Source organism: Hippopotamus amphibius, chromosome 16 (genome assembly GCF_030028045.1).
Source record: "Hippopotamus amphibius kiboko isolate mHipAmp2 chromosome 16, mHipAmp2.hap2, whole genome shotgun sequence".
Taxonomy (NCBI): Eukaryota; Metazoa; Chordata; class Mammalia; order Artiodactyla; family Hippopotamidae; genus Hippopotamus; species Hippopotamus amphibius.
Genome location: NC_080201.1, coordinates 4,343,796 through 4,365,256, shown reverse-complemented (window position 1 = coordinate 4,365,256; position 21,461 = coordinate 4,343,796). Strand labels below are relative to the sequence as shown.

Sequence of the window (21,461 nt, the reverse complement as noted above, 5' to 3'; positions counted from 1 at the left end):
AGTAACATTCTGTATCCTTTTCTCTTTGACTCCAACATCAAATCTGATTTGGCCCAGGAACTACAAATCCATGGGGAGAGAAAGCAAACGATGAACTAAATCAGTGGGGTCTGAAAACTGAAGTCTCCGGTAACAACTTACTGTGTCTACACGGTCTATGATGACATCAATATGGTCATAGAACCTGCGGTTCTTGTGAAGCAGGTTCCCGGCCTCACTGCTCAAAGAGAGGATTGCCATTTCTGTCAGTGTTTCCAAAGTTCTACTGGAAGAAAAACCTCTGATTCCTTCCCGAAGGAACCTTTATTTGGTCACCAAGGCTTCCTGATCAACTTTTCACCCTATTGATCTTGATAACACTTGTGAATGTTGTCACCAACTCAGCAGTCAAGTCCCTAAGTGGCCTGTCTGGTTCTGTCTGCTCCAGCTTAGTGGGTGACCAGCACACCAGGGTGCTTTTGGTCTAGCGGAGATAGACACATAACGCACACACACACACAGAAGCTGTGACCCTAATCACCTCCCTGGTCAGTTTCCTCAACTTCAAGGTGAGTATGTGGGGGGGCCCCCTAATGCCATCAGCTCCCATTACGCATGCTCTAAAAGAGGAGGCTCTCCTCCGAAAACTAAAGATAGAGCTACCATATGATCCAGCAACCCCATTCCCGGGCATATATCCAAATAAAACTAAAATTCAGAAAGATACATGCACCCCTGTATTCACAGAGGCACTATTCACAACAGCTGAGACATGGAAACAACCTAAATGTCCATCGAAGAGGAATGGATAAAGAAGATGTGGTACAGGGAGATCAGCTCGATGCTTTGTGAAGACCTAAAGGGATGGGATAGGGAGGGTGGGAGTCAAACTCAAGAGGGCGGGGATGTGGGGATCTATGTATACATGTAGCTGATTCACTTTGTTGTGCAGCAGAAACACAATACTGTAAAACTATACTCCAAAAATGATGAAAAAACTAAAAAAAAAAAAAAGATGTGGTACATACATACACTGGACTATTACTCAGCCAAAAAAAATAATGAAATAATGCCATTTGCAGCAACATGGATAGACCTAGAGATGATCATACTCAGTGAAGTAAGTCAGACAGGGAAAAACAAATATCATATGATGTCACTTCCATGTGGAATCTAAAATATGACACAAATGAACTTATCTATGAAACAGACTCACAGACACAGAGAACAGACGGTGGTTGTCAAGGCGGAGGGGGGGTCGGGGAGGGATGGAGTGGGAGTTTGGGGTTAGCAGATGCAAACTATTATATGTAGGATGGATAAACAAGGTCCTACTGTAGAGCACAGGGAACTATATTCAATATCGTGTGGTAAACCATGATGGAAAAGAATATAAAAAAGGATGTACATATAAGTGAGTTACTTTGCTGTAGAGCAGAAATTCACACAACACTGTAACTCAACTAAACTTCAATCAAAAAAATAAGTTTAAAAGAGGCTCTGAAATGTCTCCACACACTGCACCGCCTCCCCACCGCCCGTGCGGACGGACTGACGTCTCTCCCCTGTTGTCTCGCTCTGTCTGAGCACCCAAACCACCCAACCGACGGTTAAGAGCCCCATGGAACGAGGCCAGAAGATGGGCAAATGGGCAGCTTTCACTCCTTGTCAGGTGAACCTTGACTCGGAAACGTCGTCATTTTGTTAGGAAAACCACGAAATTCCTAGGACATCAAACACTTACGAATCTTAAAGTCCAAGATGCACTTGAAACTTTGCAGTCATTGGCCCCACAAATACAGCCTGTCACCCACCTGGAGGGAAATGGCGGTCAGCCCCTCTGGTCAACCTCAAGTGGGAAAAGCCCCCAAAACCCTGCGGTATGAAACAGAGTGGAGCAGCTCCAACACGGACCCCAGAGCCCACAAAGCCGAAAACAGGTACTACCTGTCCCTTTCCAGAAAACACATCTCATAGTGTTCGCACACCCGTCTTGCAGGAACAGAGAGCCAATTGCGACCTGACCCCTGCTGCAAGCTAAACATGAACTTCTGACACTTGCCTTCAGCGCCTGCAGAGAGAAGGACCTGGGCGAGGTACTGGAGCCGAGTTCCTCCGCCGACAGAGCATCGAACAGCCTGTCAGTCTCGGCCTGCTCCTCGGGGAGAAACCGCGAGGAGAACCCCTGCCCCGGGTGGCTCTTGCTGTTCCCCATCTGTCCTTGCAGCTGGCAGGGTTCTCTGCAGAAGGAAAGTTCACACCCATTAGAGAGAGAAAGCAAAATGTAATAATTGCGGAAAATAAACATCGATAATTATATGGTCAAGGTAATCAATATTCATCTACTTGCAAAATGCAGCTACAACACATCAGAGCTACCTAATGCTGTTTCAACGTGCTACAAAGTAATAGTCGACACAAAGTAGGAAAACCCAATTCTGTTTCCTCACTTCTCAGAGGCTGCAATTGCCAACCAATAGTCTAGATTTCTTTATTCGAAAACAGTTTCTAAGCTAATGTAACTAAAAGGTAGAAAAAGCAGGATTTTAATCTAAATATTCATCTTTTAAAAGCCTGAGTTGAAAAAATAATTTACAAGGCTGGATGATCACACGTATTTAAATAAAATCAACACCTTGCAAATATCACCTACAGAGCAGAAGTGCTATTGGACACCTTCTTCCTTTGTGATCCCGGCTCCACCTGGCTGGCTGTGTGGTCTCGGGCAAGTGACCGAAACTCTCTGTGCCCCGGTTTCATCGCCTATAAAATGGGAATAATCGCAGCTGGACCTCAGATGGTCCAGCTGCGATCACGGAGCATGCTGGCCAAAGCTGTGAGATCCCAGCCTGGGCCTCATCTCCTGGAGGAGTATTAACCGAGGCTGGCGCCCCAAGGCAGGTGGCCCAGGGCCCTTGTTCATGTCACAGACCTCCTTACAGAGAGGGGTCCAGTGCCATCTGCCCCGGGGACTCAGGTGGAAAAGCACAGTCAGAGACGAAACAACCTCTTAAGAGGCTAAGTGCCAGGACTTCCTAATTCCCGTCTTTAGACTTTATCTGGGACCTGCAGTGACACTGCTGGGGAGACAAGCACCTTCCCCCAAGGCAACAGCCCACGGGCTCCCACCAGGTCACGTCCGGGGGGCAGGCCGTCCCCGCGGGCTGGGCATGCATTACAGGCTCAGGAAGACCTCAGGGGGAAATGGGGTGCAGTTGGGACCTTTCTTTTCTACGATTCTTCTTACCGAAGTGAGATTCACGTAACTTAAAATGACCCATTTTAAAGTGAACAATTCAGTGGCATTTGGGACCTTGACAATGTTGTGAGACCACCACCTCTATCTAGTCCTAAAGCACTTCCATCACCCCAAAAGAAACCCCACACCCATTAGCAGTCACTCCCCCATCCCCGATACCCAGCCGGCAGCCACTCAGGCGCTGTCTCTGCTGATTTGCCTATTCTGAATATTTTATGTAAATGACATCATCCAATATGGGGTCTTTGGGGCCTGGCTTTTTTCAATCAGCATAATGTTTTAAAGCATCATCCACACTGTAGCACGCTCAGTACTTCATTCCTTTTCATGGGTGAATATTATTATACTTACGGTGTATGGAGATACCGTCTTTGGTTTATCCATCCTTCTGTTGATGGACATTTGGGCTGTTTCTATCTTTTGGGTGTTGTGAACAGTGCTGCTGTGAATATACGTGTACGTGTACTTGTTTGAGTCCCTGCTTTCAAATTTGGGGGGGAGGGGTGCGGGGAATATTACACCTAGGAATGGAATTGCTAGGTCATATAATCTGATGTTTACTTTTTCAGGAATTGCCAAACTGTTTTCCATTTTCCATTCCCAGCAGCAAAGCACAAGGGTTCCAATTTCTTCACATCCTCTCCAACATTCCTGTTATTTTCCCAACTTTTTAATCCAGCCATCTGGAAGGGGGGCCCACCTGCCCCGAACAGGAAGCCTCCAGCAGAGGGCTCCTTGAAGGGCGGCTGTAGCGCACTTGCAAAAGCTGCTGGGAACAGGGGCTTCCGCAACCCAGTTTGGGGCTGTCACTCGCGGGCCATCTGATCGAAATGCTTCCACTTCTCAAGTTTCTCAGCAGCGTAAGAGCCCAGACGGAAAACCTCCGGCCCTGGGTTTGAGTTCCAGCCTACGTGAGGCTTTCCTCATCTGTAAGATACAGGGGGCAGCACCAGCTGGTGCCTGGTCCCCTCCAAGGGGCACAGACCAAGCGGCCACATCAAGGCAGACCTGCCCTCTTCGTCAACTCTTCTAAGAGCCCCAAAAAACAACCTGATCACGTGGGACTTGAGGAGGAGACGAGCCATCATCATTTGATTTTTCAATACCTGCCACTTCCGGAGGAGAGCAGGAAGGCGTGCTAAGCCAAGGCAGAAGGAAGGTACGAACATCATCGACTCTGCAGTTAATTTAATACATTCTGCCGACTGCAAAGCCGTGCTCTAAGTATTAAGCATCTGAAAACAACGGCTAAAAGAAATCCCAACAGAAAATCGGTCGATGCCCCCAGCTAAAGACAAGCAGGTGTACACGTGTGGTCAGAGCTGCATTTCCAAACCGTGGTAGCCAGGAAGCATGGGGGACTTGGTGAGAGGGTGGAGGCGGCTGCCTTCTTGGAAGGCTCAAAGGAGGGGTTGGTGCCATCCAGTGACTGGGTAGCTTAATCCTTTGCATCAAGGATGCAGGAGGAACAGAGCGGGGCTAGGGTGACAATGAAGAAGTGTGCTGCACTGTTCTGTTCACCAGGAAGGGGGCTGCGGGTTACTTCGGGACCCCGCACGATGACCTGATCGGTCTGCACAGCGTGGTTTTGCTTTTGCTTTGTTTCACCCCAGCTTTACTTCCATGACTGGTGAATCACGATAGCTTTAGTCAAAAGTATTTTTAGACTCATACCCTCCCCAAACAGGAAAATGCAAGATTCTCTCAAAATCTGTATTCATTGATTAAGTCAACAAAAGACCTGTCACACAGCTCTCCCTGCGTCTCTATATTTTGTTATCCTGCTGAAATCCTGGAAATGGTAAATGTGTAAAAACGCACCCTAGTGAAATCCATTTGTTCTTAGGGTCTTCATACCAAAGATTATCACGTTTTTTCACTTCCTCTAGAAAACCTTAAGGTTTGTGACAAGAAAATGCCCGTGACTCACCTAAATGCTGGAAGAGATGACGGCCTTCTGAACACCTGAGGGGAAAGGTTTCTGAGATGTTAGCATAGCTTACATCAGAGCTGGACCCTCCAGGCCAGCTGACAGCTGTGTCCACCCAGGTAGGCTCCCAAGGCCGGCCTGGCAGGTGCATGTGGTCCACTCAGAACGTCAGACACCAGTCCCTGTGGGCAGTTCCCCTTTGCCCCTTGACTGGCTCAGAGGGCCCTCATGTCCACCTCTGTACACCCCACCAAGTACTCAGCCTCGGGTTTCAAGACTACCCGCCATTCCTGACTTTCCTAGAACTGACTGTTGCCTTGACGTGGAAACAGGCCCCTCCTCGCTCACTCTGCTTGCACCCCCCCCCCCACCTCCACGCCTAACTCACCTGCCGTAGCATCTGAAAGTCATAAAAGAGACTCTGCCCCACGGCCACCTGGCCAGCACCTGAGCCAGCCTGGTGCACGCAGGCACGGGGACGTGCGGTCCAATGGCTGTGTTGTTCCTCGCCCACCCCTGGGGTGGACGGCCCATTCTCCCACCACCTCGTCAGACCCCGTGTGCAAACTCCAGGAGGCCGGCCTGGCCTGGGTCCTGAGAAAGCCCGGGCCCCCCACGTTCAGCCCCCATGGGACTGACTCCCAGACCCCAGGCACTTGGGGCCCCTTGGATCAGTGCCACTCACTACCACCGTGACTGGTCCCCTGCCCACCTCTGTACCCCACGGCCCACCAGGCCTGGGCCACCAGGGAGGGCTGACAGCAGGCCGGGGGCTCCAGCCGACGCCACCTCCAGCCCCCCTGTAACGGCGATGCCATCTAAACGCCACACCTCAAATTCTCAGCATCCTGGGAAAGCATCCTTTCTTCTCGAAACCAAGGAATGGCTCTACCGGGGGGATACCAGCCTCTTTAAGGGGGACGCCCGGGGCTAAAAGGCTGCCAACATGTAGGTGTCTCTCTTCAGACGTTCCCAGATGTTGCATGACTCAGGCCTCAGTGCAGCCAGGGGCTGGCCACTAAGAGGTCACGGGGCCTGCCCCCTCCAGGACACTGGCCTTCCTGACATCAGCACATGCATCCAATTCCTTCAACAGATAACTCGGCGTCTCCTGGGCCAGGCACCATCAGAGGGCGAGCAGACAGAAGCCTCGAGCAGGCCCGGGGCCTGCAGGGGCGTCCTGCCCAGCAAATGCTGCAGGGGTTGGCGGGCAAGGGGCACGGCGAGCACCGGGGACGAGGGGGCTACAGAGCAAGGCGGCCCTCGTCTGCCTCCACCCGGCCCCTCCCTTCCAGCCCGCCCCAGCCCCCTCCTCTGTCCCACCAGAAACAGCCTCCTCCACTGTTGTCTGGACACAGCAGCCAGGCCTCCAGGGGGTCCAAATGCCTGAGAGAAAGGACCAGGGCTGGGGCAGGCGCCCACAGGGAGGACCAGAGAGCAGAAATGCACAGGAGAGGTGCAGCCCGTCAGCACGGGCGCCCTCAGGGCGGCACCGGGAGAGATGCCAGGGAAGGCCCAGAAGCAGGGCAGCCGGCAACACTGGTTTTTCTTCTAGGAGGAGGGAGAACAGGCTGTAGCAGCCTCAAGCAGGAGCCACAGGCCTGAAGTCAACGAGAGGGGGGAGGACGGGCAGCCCCTCAGACCACGCCCCTGGCCCACCATTCTTGGTGTCCACAGGGCGCTGGTGAGAGGACGCATCTCAAGGACACACTACCTCCTGTTAAAGAGCCCCCGCGAGGCAGGATGAAGTAACGGCAGGGGTACAGCGTTCCCAAGTCCATCCAGCCTGGACGCCACTGCTCCAACCATTCCATTGCTGAAATCTCTTTAATCAACTTCAGGATGGAACTGAAGGCCCTCCATGATCCCTGCTTCTCCCCAAATGCATGTTCCTGAACTTTCTTTCAGCCCCTGGCAATGGTTTTCTCACAGAACTGTCCTGGGTGCGCCTGGAAACGTGCAACGGACTTTTTTTTTTCCTGGAAAGCTGTGCCTAAAACAACCCAGCGCAGGCCTGAGTCTCCTGCAGGTTTGCATATATCATGCTCTTTCAAGAGAAGCACCTCAATGTGCCTTTAAGATTGCCGACCCCAGCAGTTCTCAACTGGGGGCAGTTTTGTTTGACGGGGGGCAGCTGGCAATGGTGTCTGGTTGCCACAACCACGGAGAGGGGTGCTGCTGGCACCTAGTGGATCAAAACCAGGGGTCTGCTAAATACCCTACAATCCACAGGACGGCCCCCCACAACAAAGAAGTACCTAGCCCCAAAGGCCAGTAGGGCTGAGGATGAGAAACTGGCTTCCAAAGATGCGGGCCGTGGGCCAGAGCAGGAGGATGGGCACTGAAGTACCCTAATACCCGGACAGTGTAAACAAAGATGCGCAGATCTGAGTTCAAGTTCTGACACTGGTTGGTGTGACTGAGGGCGAGATACTAAGACTTTTCCAACCCTTGTAAGACAGGGAAAGTGCCACCAGCCCTATAATGAGGGGAAAAGGATTAAATGAGGTAACATGGGGCATTTACGAGGCTGGGTCAAAAAGTACCCGCACTCTGGCTATAGAATTTACAGAAGTTTTAATATAACCGGAGTGCAGATACTTTTTGACTCACGCTCTTAATTCAGCTTTCTGGAGGTCAGAGGAGATACATGAGCCCAAGGCAACTGAAGGCCGAGTTCTTGCCTTAGAACAAGAGAAACAGCCCGGCTTGGAAGGAACAAACCCGTCACTGCGGGCAAGGGAGCCAGGAGCCACTTCTCTGCAGAATGGGCTGCAGTTCCTGCTGGCATCCTAGCATGGCTCAGACAACTCTTGTCAGAGCCTCCCTGTGGGGCCTGTCCTCGGGGACACCCTGGATGCCCCACCTCCAAGGGGCCACTGTCCTGGGAGCGGTCATCTGGCCCTCAGCATGCCCTTTCTGGGAAGACTTCCTCCACCTCATCTGCTGCAAGCTTTGTTTACATCCCAGAACCAGCAGCCCTTCTGCGAAGGGTCAGCTCGAGCCTGGGCCAGCCGCCGGCTGCGCAGAGTCCCGGCTGGCCAGAAGGTGACCCGCCCTGCTCCTGTGCTACGCTGGCCTTGTTCCCTCCAGTGGCTGATCTGCAGGCTGTTAGTCTGGGAGCACTTTCTCCTCTCCCCGGCGCCCTGAATTTACGCATCAGCTCCACTCTCCTGGCACAAAGCCAGTCGGTTGTGGTCAGAAGGAAGATGGCCCCAGCCGGGCACACACTCCAGTACAACCCCCTGCCTTGCCTCCTCCCACAGATGCTCCCCAGTTCTTCTACACAGCTCGCGCTCGCTATCTCTCTCTGTCTCTGTCTCTCTCTCGCTTTCCCTTCTGACACCTGGCCTCCACCCCGGGGACCTTCGGGAAAGCATCTGCCGGAACCCTCTGATCTCAACCACACGAAAAGCAGACGATGAGGAGTGATTCTGTGCTCCAACTGACCACGCAAGGAGACCCTCCCTCCCTCGCAGCTGTCCCCCCACCACTCCCCACCCCACCCCGGGGCAGAGAGGCTCGGGCTGCCAGGGAGGGGCAGAGCCCAGGTCCACATCGGCACCATTCGCTCCCAGGACCGGGATCATCGCCTCCGTCCCTACCCTGGCCAGGCTGCTCCCTCCAGGCCCCCAGGCCAGTGACCTTTCCCCTCCCGCACCCCCACCCGCACCCCTCCGCTCCCTGAGGCCCTCGCCCTCCGCCCCAGAACCGATCCGACCTGCCTTTCCGGTAGCAATCCACAGATTTTCCTCGGGAGCCGCACAACCCGTTGCCAGGCGAGGGAGCTGACGGACGGCTATCTGCCCCAATCGCAGAAGTGGAGCCGGGGGGGGGGGGGGGGGGCGGAGCCTTGCGAAGAATTCTGCCAATGAATATGCACCTCGCGGGGAGTGGGCCGGCGCAGGCGGACGAGGGCGGGGCCGTGGGCGGGGACAGCTGCAGGAAGGAAGGAAGTGGGATTCCCGAGGCGCCTCCGGGGCTGGAGCTGGGAAAGGGGCTGGCGGCGGCTGGGAAAGGGCGCGGCTGAGGGTTGAGGGGAGGAGCCAGGGAGGGACACCTGGGGAGGAGGGGGTGTCTGGGCCAGGGGGAGCAGCTGGGGTGTGGCTGGGATGAGGGCGGAGCTGGGAGAGGGGAGAGCGGCCCGAAGGAGGCCACCCAGCCGCGGGACCCTCCGCTACGGATGCCTCCGTCGATGAGGATCCGGGCCACCCTTCCCCGGCATCCCTCCCCCTCCCCCGGCTCCTGCCTCCTTCCCCGCCCCCCAAGTCGGCCCCTCCGCAGCCCAGCCCCACCTCTTCCCGGGAGGCCTCACTGCTGCCTGCCTTCTCTGACCGCCAGTCCTTTCCAGCAGCGCTTAAACAGGCTTCCGTCCGTCCAGTCTTGACCAATAAACTCATCTTGACCCTCAGGCCTTCTCCAGCTTCTCCCACCCCACCCCACCCCCAACTCCTTCACCCCCGCTTCCCTCCTCAATGTCTCAGGACTGTTGTCCAGATTTACTCGCCCTCCGTTCACTCCCCTGACCACCGAAACCTGGCCCCAGGGGCCCTGTCACTAAATCCACGGGCACCTTCAGCCCTTACGCGCAGAGGTTCACAGTCGGCACACCGGCCTTATTAAAACTTTCCTGCCTCTAGGTCACTCGGCCCTGGCTTTTCTCCCCTCCCTCCCTGGTAGTTTCCTCTCTAGGTATCCTCCCTGAGGTAACTTCCTTCCTCCTGACTGCCTTCCTGGTGTCTTCACTTCCCACCTGTCTGCTGTGCTGACCTCCAAACCTGCACGTCCAGCTAGAGTGGTCTAGCCTGCAACTCTGACCCTGTGCTTCCATGAGGCTGCACCTCAAAACTCTGCCCTGCCAAATCCAAACCCTTCCCTCCAAAACTGTGTCTCCCATTTACTTCCTTCCTGAGGGCCGGCCACCACCTTCCAGGCCCAGGTCAGAGACCTAGAACCATCCTGGATGTTTCCTCCTTTTTCTCTCCCCATGTTCCTTATGTACTAAATCTGTTTTACCTCCAAGATCTGGCCTGCATCCACCCACTTCCCTCCACGTCCTCAGGCCTCCCTGGTCTGGCCCAGACCCCAATAACAGCTTCCTTCCCTCCTCCAACCCAACCCCCAGCCAGAGCCAATGGAACAATTAGCACAGAAATCCTCAACCTGCCTCTGAGACCAAGCAAGCATCACAGGACCAGGCAGAGGAACAGACACAGATAAAACCAGCTGCTGGGTTTTGCTGTCCCCAAGTTCACGAGGAACAGCATTTCTCAAGGACACATGGCTGCAGCTGTAACGTGTCATAACGACCCCCCTTTTTGTGTCGTGACTTTTACTCAAAAAGAACTTTGAACTCTAAAATCATAGACGAGCAGAAACGTCGCTGTTTGAAAATTCTACCAGTCAGAATGAAACTTCCCGCTCCCACTGAAGAACTGAAGTCAACTTTGACAGAGAAGCAGCCTGGATTTCCAACCCAGGTGCGGATCCAGTAAGTGGTCTCTGGACGTGACGGTCCACAGCCCTCCTAACTTTGTGGTTCCCAAGAGAACGGGAGCCGTGAACATGTTGCAGCCCAGACTGGATGCTGGCCCCTTCGCACACGGTGGCCCTGTTTTGTCCTGAGCCTGTTGAAACACTGCTTCTTTTAAGTTTCACCCAAACCCTACCCTTCCACAAAGTTCTGTGAAAACTCTCTCTTTGCCTTTGTCAGTTTGAGCTGCCAGGGTTCCCGGCCCACTGGGTGAACAGGCCTGGTTTGTCAGACTGCAGGGTTGACCTTGGTGGTCTTGGGCCTGTGGGGCTAGGACAGCTGTAAGGTCCAAAGGGCAAGGGCAGTGCTGGTTGCAGGTCCGCAGACAGTATTGAGCAGCTACTCCGCCAGGTGTGATGATGCAACAGTGAGCATCCCTGTCCTGCCCTCAGCCTTCCGGTCCTTTATCACTCAGCTCCACCGGCTTCGTGAGTGGTGAGGAGGAGGATTAAACTGAGGGGAGGGGATGGCTGGGGGCGTGGCTGTGGAGGAGAGGCTGGAAGATAAGGAGGAGAAAAACAAGGACAGTGAGAGGCTATGGCGGGAAAATAGATGGGATATTAAAAAATACACAGACTTCGAGGCTTAAAAAGAACTCAGAGCTGGAGAACAGTATGGAGGTTCCTTAAAAAACTAAAACTAGAGTTGCCATATGATCCAGCAATCCCACTCCTGGGCATATATCCAGAGGGAAGATACATGTACCCCTATGTTCACAACAGCACTGTTTACAATAGCCAAGACATGGAAGCAACCTAAATGTCCATGGACAAAGGAATAAATAAAGAAGATGAATGTATATAAATACATACACATACATAAACAATGGCATTTACTCAGCCATAAAAAAGAATGAAATAATGCCATTTGCAGCAACATGGATGGACCTAGAGATGACCAAACTAAGTGAGCCAGAGACAGAGACAAATACTGCATGATGTCACTTATATGTGGAATCTAAAAAAAAAAAAAAGATACAAATGAATTTACTTACAAAACAGAAATAGACCCACAGACCAGAAAACAAACTATGGTTACCAAAGGGGAAGGGAGGGTAGGGATAAATTAGGAGTTTGGGATTAACAGGTACACACTATGTATGTAAAACAGATAACCTACAAGGACCTGCTGTACAGCACAGGGAACGCTACTCAATATTTTGTAACAATCTATAAGGGAATAGAATCTGAAAAAGAATGTATATATGTGTAACTGAATCACTTTTCTGTACACCTGAAACTACGGCAACATTGTAAATCAATTGTATTTCAATTAAAAAAAAAAAAGAATTCAGAGGCCATCTGAACACCTTCCTTTTTCATGTCAAGGGACTACTGCCTTCCAAGCTCTTTCTGTTCACCTTCATCCCCATCTTTCCTGCCAATCAGGTGCTTCCAGCCAGAGCCCTTCCTGCCTGCTGCCAGCTGGCAAGGCCCAGGCCCTCGTGCAGAGAAGGGTCTGAGCACTGAGGCTGTTCTGTGAGAGCAAAGTGTCCTGCAACCCAGCCACCCCCACCCGCCTGTGGGTGCAGCTCTTCATCTCCCCTCACTCAGGTTTCTGCCACTTGCAGCCAAGGGAATGGAAGGATTAGGTCCCCTGTACTTACACGGGCAAACCTCAGGAGTATACTTTCAGGAATATCCGGGGTAGCTGAATTCTATGCAAAAAGGTGATTTCCTATAAGCCAGAGCACACCAAGGGCAGGAGGCCAGGGGGCCGTGGTCCCAGGTGCAGGCATTGGGGGGGCAGTGAGGGTGCCACAGCTGTAGAGATCACGACGATAAAACCAACTAAAAGTCGATCTGTGGGACTTCCCCGGTGGCACCGTGGTTAACACTCTGAGCTCCCAGTGCAGGGGGCCCAGGGTTTGATCCCTGGTCAGGGAACTAGATTCCACATGCATGCCACAACTAAGAGTTCACGTGCTACAACTAAGGAGCCCACATACTGCAACTAAGGAGCCCTGGAGCCGCAACTAAGACCCAGCACAACCAAATAAATAAATATTAAATAAATAAAGTCTGTCTGCTTTTTATCACCAAGAGCCAGTAATTCTTAGCAACATCAAGCGATATCATTCTCCTCCCTGAAAAAGCCTTTTATTGGGCTAAGCACTAAACCAGGGGTTGGCAGACTTTTTCTGTAAAGGGCCAGATAGTAAATATTTTTGATTTTTCAAGCCATATCGTCTCTGTCACAGCTACTCAAAGGCGTTGTGGCACCAAAATAGCCACAGGCAATAGAAAAACAGTTGGACATGGCTGCGTTCCTCTGTGACTTTATTTATGGACACTGAAATGTGAATTTCACACAATTTTCACACGTCATAAAATATTATTCTTCGGGTTTTGTTTCCAACTGTTTAAAGTGTGAAAATTATTCTTAGCTCACTGGCTACGTGACAGCAGACAGTGGCCAGGATGCAGTTACTGTTATGATTTGTTTTGTTTTTCACTAGCACGATGAATTCTTAGAATTAAAAAAATAAAAATAAAAAACTTCACCCAAAGAAGAAAGGTGTTTGCTACTTCAAATGTCCCAGCAGAGGAACACATGAGGAGCCGCAATAACATGGTATCAGAAAAGGAAGATGTTAATTCTCCAGAAACCAAACATTAAGTCATAAAATACTATGATCTAACTGGTAAAGAATTCAACATAGCTGTCATAACGAAACTCAAAGAGCTACAAGTGAACTCAGAAGGGCAGTTCAATGAGCCCAGGACTAAAATGAATGAACAGAAGAAAAACTTCAGTAAAGATGTCGAATTCTAAAAAAAGAACCAAATAAATTCTGGAGCTGAAGAACTCAATGAGATGAAAAATGCATTAAAAAGCATTGGAAATAGAGCAGATCAGATGGCAGAGAGAATCAGTGAGCTCAAAGAAGTTTATATTATGTTTTAATAACATTTTTATTTATATATTTTAAAATGTATAATATTTATATAAGGTTCAAATTGTACATTTTTATTACACGTCCTTTAAAAACTGGGTCTACCAATCCTGTTTAAAATTGTGTCAAAAAAAATAATGAAATACGTAGGAATAAACCTAACCAATGAGATGAAAGACCTGTATGCTGAGAACTATAAAACACTGATCAAGGAGATAGAAGATGATGCAAAGAAGAAGAAAGATATGCCACACTCTTGGATTGGAAGAATTAATATTGTTAAAATGGCCATACTACCCAAAGTAATCTATAGATATAATGTGATCCCTCTCAAATTACCCATGACATTTTTCACAGAACTAGAACACATAATGTTAAAATTGACATGGAACCAGAAAAGATCCAGAACTGCCAAAGCAATCCTGAAGAAAAAGAACAAAGCAGGAGGCATAACCCTCCCAGACTTCAGACAATACCACAAAGCTACGGTAATCAAAACAGTGTGGTACTGGCACAAAAACAGATATATGGATCAATGGCACAGAATAGAGAGCCCAGAAATAAGCCCACACATCTATGGTCAATTCATCTTCAACAAAGGAGGCAAGAATATACAATGGAGAAAAGACAGTCTCTTCAGCAAGTGATGTTGGGAAACCTGGACAGCTGCATGTAAATCAGTGAAGTTAGAACACCCCCTCTCACCATGCACAAAAATAAACTCAAAATGGCTAAAAGACTTAAACATAAGACATGACACCATAAAACTCCTGGAAGAGATCATAGGCAAAATATTCTCTGACATAAATCATACCAATGTTTTCTTAGGTCAATCTCCCAGGGCAACAGAAATAAAAGCCAAAATAAACAAATGGGACCTAATCAAACTTACAAGCTTTTGCACAGTAAAGGAAACCATAAACAAAACAAAAAGACAACCTATAAACTGGGAGAAAATCTTTGCAAATGATGTGACTGACGGGCTTAATTTCCAAAATATACAAATGACTCATACAACTTAACAACAAAAAAACATACAATCCTATCGAGAAATGGACAGAAGATCTAAAGAGACATTTCTCCAAAGAAGACATACAGATGGCCAACAGGCACATGAAAAGATGTTCAACTCTGCTAATTATTACAGAAATGCAAATCAAAACTACATTGAGGGGATTTCCTAGGTGGCACAGTGGTAGGGAATCTGCCTGCCAACGCAGGGGACGTGGGTTCGATCCCTGCCCCAGGAAGATACCACATGCCACGGAGCAACTAAGCCCATGCGCCACAACTATTGAGCCCTCATGCCACAGCGACTGAAGCCCACACACCTAAAGCCCTTGCTCCACAGCAAGAGAGGCCACCACAGTGAGAAGCCCGTGCACCACAACAAAGAGTAGCCCCTGCTCGCCGCAACTAGAGAAAGCCCGTGTGCAGCAACAACACAGCCAATAAAATATAGATAAATAAATTTATTTATTAAAAAAAATACATTGAAGTACCACATCACATTAGTCAGAATGGCATTAAAATGTCTACAAATAGCAAATGCTGGAGAGGGTATGGAGGAAAGGGAACCTTCTTACACTGCTGGTAGGAACCTAAATTGGTAACTCCACTGTGAAAAGCAGCATGCAGGTTCCTCAAAAAACTAAAAATCGAGTAGCCACATGATCCAGCAATCTTACTCCTGGGCACATATCCAGAGAAAATTATAATTCGAAAAGATACACGCACACCCTCTGTTCATAGCAGCACTATCTACAACAGCCAAGACATGGAAACAACCTAAATGTACGCCAACAGATGAATGGATAAAGAAGAAGTGGTATAGGGACTTCCCTGGTGATGCAGTTGTTAAGACTCCATGCTCCCAATGCAGGGGCCCAAGGTTTGATCCCTGGTCAGGGAACTAGATCCCACATGCATGCCACAACTAAGGAGCCCACAAGCTGCAACTAAGGAGCCTGTGAGCTGCAACTAACCAAATAAAAAAGTAAATAAATAAATAAATAAAAGAAGATGTGGTACATATATACAATGGAATATTACTCAGCCATCAGAAAGAATGAAATAATGTTATTTGCGGCAACATGGATAGACCTAGAGACTACTATACTAAAAAAAGTAAGTCAGAAAGAGAAAGACAAACACTATATGATATCGCTTATATGTGAAATCTAAAATAGGATACAAGTGAACCTATCTACAAAACAACAACAAACTCAGACAGAGATCAGACTTGTGGTTCCCAAGGCGGGGTGGGGGGGTGGGTGAGGGAAGGGCTGGGAGTTTGGGATTAGCAGATGTAAACTATTACATTTAGAATGCATAAACAAAAAGGTCCTACTGTAGAGCATAGGGAGCTATATGCAATATCCTATGATAAATCATAACGGAAAAATATGAAAAAGAATATACACATATATATCAATATATATATGTCACTTTACTATACAGAAGAAATTAATACAACATTGTAAATCAACTATACTTCAATAAAAAAATTTTTTTAAATGGACAGGACACCATAAAATTCCTAGAAGAGAACACAGGCATTCTCTGACAGAAATTGTAGCAATATTTTCTTAGATCAGTCTCCCAAGGCAAAAGAAATAAAAGCAAAAGTAAACATATGGGACCTAACTAAATTTATAAGCTTTTGCACAGAAAGGAAACCATAAACAAAAAGACAACCTACGAACTGGGAGAAAATATTTATAAACAATGCAACCAACAAGGGCTTAATTTCCAAAATATAAAAACAGCACATACAACTCAATATCAAAGAAACAAACAACCCAATCAAAAAATGGACAGAAGGCCTAAACAGACATTTCTCCAAAGAAGATGAAAGGATGCTCGACATCACTCATTATTAGAGAAATGCAAATCAAAACTGCAGTGAGGGACCGTGGTATACGTTTTGAGGGCAGCCGACCCACAGCCTGTGCGCAGCGCACCGCCACCTATGGACGCTTGAGCCGGCTGTATAGCTTTCTCCTTTTGTCTCAGAACCATGTCCACCAATGAGAATGCTAATTCACCAGCTGCCCGCCTTAACAAATTCAAGAACAAGGGGAAAGACAGTACAGAAATGAGGCAGCGCTGAATAGAAGTTAATGTGGAGCTGAGGAAAGCTAAGAAGGATGACCAGATGCTGAAAAGGAGGAATGTCAGTTCTTTTCCCGATGAGGCCACTTCTCCACTGCAGGAAAACCGCAACAACCAGGGCACTGTAAATGGGTCTGTTGCTGACATGGTCAAAGGCATAAATAGCAACAGCTTGGAAAGCCAGCTCCAGGCTACTCAAGCTGCTGGGAAACTGCTTTCGAGGGAAAAACAGCCCCCCATAGACAACATAATCCGGGCTGGTTTGATTCCAAAATTTGTGTCCTTCTTGGGCAGAACTGATCGTAGTCCCATTCAGTTTGAATCTGCTTGGGCCCTCACCAACATTGCTTCCGGGACATCAGAACAGACCAAGGCTGTGGTAGACGGAGGTGCTGTCCCAGCACTCATTTCTCTGTTGGCATCTCCCCATGCTCACATCAGTGAACAAGCTGTATGGGCTCTAGGAAACATTGCAGGTGATGGTTCAGTTTTCCGAGATTTGGTTATCAAGTATGGTGCAGTTGACCCGCTGTTGGCACTTTTGGCAGTTCCTGATATGTCATCTTCAGCATGTGGTTACTTAGGTACTCTTACCTGGACACTTTCAAATCTTTGTCGCAACAAGAATCCTGCACCCCCCCTTAGATGCTGTTGAGCAGATTCTTCCTACTTTAGTTCGTCTCCTGCATCACGATGATCCAGAAGCATTAGCTGTTACCTGCTGGGCTATTTCCTACCTTACTGATGGTCCAAATGAACGGATTGAAATGGTTGTGAAAACTGGGGTTGTACCCCAACTTGTGAAGCTCTTAGGAGCTACTGAATTGTGACTCCCGCGCTAAGAGCCACAGGGAATATTGTCACTGGGACGGATGAACAGACTCAGGTTGTAATAGATGCAGGAGCACTTGCCGTCTTTCCCAGCCTGCTAACGAACTCCAAAACTAATATTCGGAAGGAAGCTACGTGGACAATGTCAAACATCACGGCTGGCGGCCAGGACCAGATACAGCAAGCTGTGAATCATGGATTGGTCCCATTCCTCGTTGGCGTTCTCTCTAAGGCAGACTTTAAGACACAAAAGGAAGCTGTATGGGCTGTGACCAACTATACAAGTGGCGGAACAGTTGAGCAGATTGTATACCTTGTTCATTGTGGCATAATAGAACCGTTGATGAACCTCCTAACTGCGAAAGATACCAAAATTATTCTGGTTATTTTGGATGGCATTTCAAATATTTTTCAGGCTGCTGAGAAACTAGGTGAAACTGAGAAATTTAGTATAATGATTGAAGAATGTGGTGGTTTGGGCAAAATTGAAGCTCTACAAAACCATGAAAACGAGTCTGTGTACAAAGCTTCATTAAACTCGATTGAGAAGTATTTCTCTGTGGAGGAAGAGGAAGATCAAAATGTTATGCCAGAAACTACCTCTGAAGGCTATACATTCCAAGTTCAGGATGGCACTGCTGGGACCTTCAACTTTTAGATTATACATCTGAGGCATAAAGTTGTTTGTTGTGGACTATGTTTGGTATAAGTTCATCTTATTGTTTCTCTACTAAGAACTCTTTTTAAATGTGGTTTGTTATTGTAGCACTTTTTACAGCTGAAACTATACTTGAACAGTTCCAAACTGTACATACTGTATGACGCTTCTCCTCTCAGTGGGTTTCTTATTTCTGTGTGGAATTTCATATCTTGCCGTGTCCTGTAAATAAAGATTAAATTCCACCCTTAAAAAAAAAAAAAAAACTACAGTGAGGTATCACCCCACGCTGATCAGAATGACCATCACCAAAAAGTCTACAAATTATAAATGCTGGAGAGTGTGGAGAAAAGAGAACCCTCCTACGCTGTTGGTGGGAATGTAAATTGGTGCAGCCACTACAGAAAGCAGTACGGAGGTTCCTTAAAACAGTAAAAATAGAGCCGCCATATGATTCAACAATCCCACTCCTGGGCATATATCCAGATAAAACTAGAATTCGAAAAGACACAGGCACCACAACGTTCACAGCAGCACTATTTACAATAGCCAAGACATGAAGGCAACCTAAGTGCCCATCAACAGATGAATGGATGAAGGAGATGTGGTACATATATATACGTATACATATATATGTATACATCCCTGCATATATATACACATACACACACACACACAATGGAATACTACTCAGCATAAAAAGAGTGAAATGATGCCATTTGCAGCAACATGGATGGACCTAGACATTATCACACCCAGTGAAGTAAGTCAGACAGGGAAAGACAAATGCTACATGATATCTCTTATATGTGGAATCTAAAAAAATAACACAAATGAATTTATTTAAAAAACAGACTCACAGGGAACGTCTATGGTGGTCCAGTGGGTAAGACGCTGCGCTCCTAATGCAGGGGGCCTGGATTCAATCCCTTGTCGGGAAACTAGACCCTACAGGCATGCTACAACTAAGAACCCAGTGCAGCCAAAATAGATAAATAGATAAATAAATATTTAAAAAATAAATAAGATAAAATAAAAAACAGATTCACAGACATAGAAAACAAATTTATGGTTACCAAAGGGGAAAGAGGGGGACATGGGATTAACAGATACACACCACCATGTATAAAATAAACAAGGACCTACTGTATAGCACAGGAAACTATATTCAATATCTTGTAATAACCTATAATGAAAAACAGCCTGAAAAAGATTACATATGTATATATGTATAACTGAATCGCCTGTAACTAGCGCAATATTGTAAATCAACCACACTTCAATAAAAAAAATTTTCTTTGAACACTGGATTTGGAGAATGCCCAGTTACAGATCTGGCCGCAATACACATGGATCCAACTACAGGCATTCAACTCAAGAGCCAATTTGAAATATCCAGAATTTTCAGAGCTCACTCAGCATACAGTTTGGGTCTCTGGCCCCCCCACTCCCTGGGGTACATGTTCCCATGTTGAAAGAGTAGATTTGAAATAAACATCAGAAACACAGCCATGGGAAAGACCAAGAAACAGGCCTGGGGCTCCTTCAGTGCCGCCCTTCTACCCGGCCACTTGGACTTTTCGTGGTTAAAAAGTCTCAGCAACAGAACAATCTAAAAGCCTTTAGAATAAATCCCAAAGAAACTAAGGCATACACGGTTTTTCAGCTTCCGGGCTGTCGCATATGATGAAATTTGTATGTATCTCTGTCAGTGTAGCCTTCGGCTTAAGGCTTTCCCTATTCATTTGTCAACAGCTATTGCTTCATGAGAGCAATCTGGAAAGCAAAGCTAATGAAACATGTTCACATGTACGTGATGGACTAAATAAAGGCGGAAGAGAAGGCAAACCTCCCTTTGAAAAGAACCGCAGTAATTTGTGTAGCTGCCCCCAAGGGGAGGGGGTGGAGCGTGGCTCCCTCTCCTCGGGCCTGGGCTGCACAGGGCCACTTCCTTCCAAAGAGGACAGGACGGAAGTGAGACGGGAATGAACTGCATAGCGGAGGAAACCGACCAGGCTGCCGCAGGCAGGTGATCACAGCCGACATCAACAGCGACAGATTAAGTGGGTAGAATGGGCCCTTCTGGCCAGAGGGCCCCTCCGTGACCTTGGCCTGGGGAGCCCTCAGCTCGTTACAGACCCGGCAAAGGCAGCTTCTTCGCTCTATCAAGCTGGCCTGCGGGCTGGGGACCCTCGACCCCCCGCTCCCGCCCGTGTGCCCGCTTTCTCTGGGAAGCTCCACGCAGTCCCCATCTCTCCCAGCCCCACTGGGCTGTTCTTCCACGGCTCTGCGCCTCTGCCGGCTCCTCCCGCTGCCTGGCACCCCTTCTACTATCTTCCCTCCCCTGAGCTCAGATCTCCACTGCACAGAGGGTTAACCCCTCCCAGGGGGAAGGTGTAAAATGGTCAAGGTCATGGAGATGGGGGGGGGATCTGGGGAGAGACTTATTGGAGGGCCGAGTCCATTTCCCCAGGAGGCGGGTGGGGAGCCTGCCTCCGACCTCAGGGCCTGGGGGTGGGCGCTACGGTGCCCCTCCGAGGGCTCCAGCCAATGGCCGAGCCACACAGGCCACAGCTGAGGTGCAGGGGCAGCAGCGCCTCCGGAGTCGGCTCCTGGCAGCGACCACCCTGCCACCCAGCAGCTGGTCAGAGGTGCAGGATCTGGGACGGGATTCAGGACACCACTGGGCGCAGCTGCCTAGGATCACAGTGAATCTCCCCGGGGTGCCGCAGTGACAGGCTGTAGGGCGTTAGCCAGCCCAGGGCAGACCGGGAACTGCCAGCCCAAGGACAGGCCCTGCCCAGTCAGGGGAGCTGCAGCGGCCAAGAAGCCGTCCCAAGGATGCACAGAGGTGGCCATGAGATCCAAGTCAGCTCAAAACATGGGGCAGGCCCAGATGGCCCGAAGCCAGCATGCCTCCTATGGGAGGCCAAACAGCAGCCCCTGAGGCCCTCCATGTCCTAATTCCCAGAACCTGTGGATAGGTAACCTGACATGGCAAAGGGGACTTTGCAGAGGTGATTAAGTTAAGGATCTTGAAATGGGATTATCCACCAGGATTATCCAGGTGGCCCAGGGTCATCACAGGTCCTCATAAGAGAGCGTGGGAGGGTCAGAGCCAGACAAGGAGCTGTGATGATAGAAGGGGGAGCGGGGAGAAGAGGGGAGGCGGGAGGGACTGGAAGATGCTATGCCCACTGGTTTGAAGAGGAAGGATTTCTAGAATCTGGAAAAGGCAAGGGAAGGAATTCTCCTCTAGAA

At 49.0% G+C, this 21,461-nt stretch overlaps 1 protein-coding gene and 1 pseudogene across 3 annotated transcripts in view; one reads left to right on the top strand and one right to left on the bottom strand.

Moving 5' to 3' along the window:
• Positions 1–8,945, bottom strand: part of MEAK7 (MTOR associated protein, eak-7 homolog) — a 39,794-nt gene extending 30,849 nt beyond the window's left edge. Inside the window, exons 1-3 of one of the 3 annotated variants that reach the window (XM_057713578.1) lie at positions 8,890–8,945; positions 5,169–5,203; positions 2,042–2,219 (exon numbers count right to left, since the gene is read on the bottom strand). In XM_057713578.1, coding sequence (XP_057569561.1) covers positions 2,042–2,194 — 153 coding nt within the window. In that variant the 5' untranslated portion in view covers positions 2,195–2,219; positions 5,169–5,203; positions 8,890–8,945. The other 2 variants (XM_057713579.1, XM_057713580.1) reach the window with 2 other exon arrangements.
• A 7,671-nt stretch (positions 8,946–16,616) lies between these two features.
• On the top strand, positions 16,617–18,225 carry LOC130839127 (importin subunit alpha-1-like; annotated as a pseudogene).
• Positions 18,226–21,461: the final 3,236 nt, after the last annotated feature.